The 2,715-nt window shown below is 43.8% G+C and overlaps 1 protein-coding gene across 1 annotated transcript in view; it reads left to right on the forward strand.

Annotated features, from left to right (window-relative positions):
* LOC110032177 (proline-rich receptor-like protein kinase PERK9) overlaps positions 1–985 on the forward strand; it is a gene marked incomplete in the record, with an annotated part of 1,249 nt that extends 264 nt beyond the window's left edge. Inside the window, 2 exon segments of the mRNA XM_020735713.1 lie at positions 14–773; positions 934–985. Coding sequence (XP_020591372.1) covers positions 14–752 — 739 coding nt within the window.
* Positions 986–2,715: the final 1,730 nt, after the last annotated feature.

Below are 2,715 nucleotides of genomic sequence, written 5' to 3' on the forward strand. Positions count from 1 at the left end.
CCAGGCCCCCCACTCCCCGGCCACAACAACAACTAACTTCCCCACCACCACCACCACCACCCCTGCAGCCGCCGCCGCCTCCACCTCCACCTCCACCTCTTCCCCTGACGCAGCAGCCCGAACCGCTACCTGACCTTCCATCGTCACCAACTCCACAACCAGAAATCCACACCCAGACACCAAAAACACCATCTTTCACTAACTCTCAGCCGCCTCCCACGCCCCCACGCTCCACCACGCCACCAGAATCTCCAAAGGTAATCAAGCCTTCCAATTCCTCTCCGCCCCCTTCCCCGATGCCCAACCAAACCAGAACCACGCTCATCCAACCACCACCAATCCCAGAACCCGAGCCTGAAGTCAAGCCTCCACTTCCCCTGCCTCCAGAAGAGAAGACAATTACCAGCAGCGGCGGAAGCAGAGCAAACCATGACTCCGACAAAAAGCAGCAAAATAGCCCAACGACCGAAGATAAGAAGCCGAGGGTAATCACCATGGCCGGCGACAACACCGGCGCCGTTATGGATATCGGCTCTGCTGCTCCGCCCCGCCATAAGATGGAGCAGGGGCACGCGGATGGGAAGAAGGGAGGGAAGACGAAGCATATGGCGGCGGTGGTGAATAGTAACGTGCAGGGTATTAATAATTCTATAGTTCTGAACTCATCCACCATGCAGCACAGCCCCGGTGTCCATATCACCTTTGCGCGCAACCGCAAGCCCAAAGGAAACGCCAGTTTCTCCAGCAATTAATTCTGATCACCTCCATTAGCAGTTTGTGCCTGCTACTAAGTTTAAATGAATAAATTATGAGATGGGGAGAAGCTATTCATTGAGGATATTGCTTCTCTCATTATCCTCTATTTTATCTTCATTTTTTTCTGCTTCTGTTACTGTTTCAAATAATGATACTGTCTTGTGTTCTTTAACTCAGGGATGGTCCTGGGATTGGGAGTCATTAACTTCAACGGAAAATGAGCTCGACATTAGGTGGAAAAGGAACATAAATCAAATTATTTGTTAATGCAATTGAGCTAATTTGATTTTATACATTTTTAAGATTTTTACATATATACCCAACCATTCTGAGAAAAATTTGCATAAGTATGGGAGGTTATTCAAAGGGTATTGGGGGGTTATATCCGCGTTATATCCCCTATAATGTCCCTGTAACCTACATGTACCTTCTAGTAAGTTCCGCGCTTTTGTTTTCATATATTTGTAGGTTACAGGTAGGTTACAGAGAAGTTACAGAGTGTATAACATGGATATAATCCTCTAATACCCTCTGAATAACTTTTCTGACGCACAAAAAATTTTCTCCACAATTCTGATGTATTTGCATTCTAATATACAAAGTAAGATATTCAATTTTTATAATATTTTAACTGCATAACATATTTATAAAAAATAATATTTCACTTATTAAAGGTTATTAGTGGTGGAATTTTGCATATGATATTAAAGATTTGATTGTTATTCAAGCAAATATGAACGTTTTTTTTAAAAAGAATAGATAGGTATATAAGAATTATTTGGTATATGTATGTAATTCCAAAGGTTGAGGCTTAGATAAAGAGAGGAATCTAGTAGATTAGATCTTTAGCTTAACAAGCTATTAGGGAGACATGTAAGCGCATGGTTAGCCACATGACTATCATATGAAAAGATTGTATTTTCTTACGGGTATTTTGGCAAATAATTTTGGTGAAATATCAAATGAAAAATTCTTCGGATAGTAATTTAACTAATTAATGATCAAATGGCTCTCTTTTCCTGAATCATATTGCACTAGCTATTTCTCCTTTAGCAACACTTGGTGCCCCCGACACCCCTCCTTGCTCTAATGGATCTGTGGTGAGACTCGGTAAGCATATTTAAAAATCAGTTGTTTGGGCAAGCAAATGGCCAATCTAGAAACTTATTTTGGCGTGGTCACAAATAAGGTGGAGCAATAAGAATCGTTTCGGCTTCATGTTGAACGAAAATCTTTTCTATTGGAGCTTAAGGCCAACAATAGATATTTCGAAAAAAAAATTTGTTAGCATTTTAATATACAAAAATAAAAAATAAGAATGTAAATAATTAAAAATAATTCTTTTTTTCGCATAATATATATGAAATTTGTTGATCTTTGGACCGTGCCCAAGGAATTTAAATGGATTTAGAGGGTGGCCGATAGGTTCAACATCAGGCAGCCACCGGGGTGGCAGCCAGCTCGGGGCTAGCAGGCATGAGTGGCCTGTCCAAGTGGTCGGTTGGTTCAACTTCAGGGGGTCGGCTGGGTAGCCTGCTGGCAAGGTTGGTTGGCCTAGGTGGCCGGTCGGTCCTTCTTAAGGTGGGTTGTCCGGTGACCAGTAGGCAGATTTTTGGTCGACCTGTTCTTTTCTAGTGATTGGTCGGGTGGTCGGCCGATAAGGGTGTGGTTGGCCACTTATTCTTCAGGTGACTGGTCGATTGATCAGTTAATAGGTGGCGGCCAGCCCATGTGGTCGTCTAATTCAACATCTGGTTGTCGGCCGACGATGTTGGTCGGTTGGGATGGTCAACCGAATGGATGGAGGCGGTGCTCATAGGTGTTGGAGACAACCCCAACGATGATGTCTTTAGCGGTGGTGGCTCTGTTTGTTCGACGAGGAGGCCTACTCTTAGGTTATACAAGAAGGAGGCCTACTCTGGATGATCTGGGCGTGTTTCAGGAGCTCGCGGCGTGGGC

This window comes from Phalaenopsis equestris, unplaced genomic scaffold (assembly GCF_001263595.1).
Source record: "Phalaenopsis equestris unplaced genomic scaffold, ASM126359v1 Scaffold000882, whole genome shotgun sequence".
NCBI classification, from domain to species: Eukaryota; Viridiplantae; Streptophyta; class Magnoliopsida; order Asparagales; family Orchidaceae; genus Phalaenopsis; species Phalaenopsis equestris.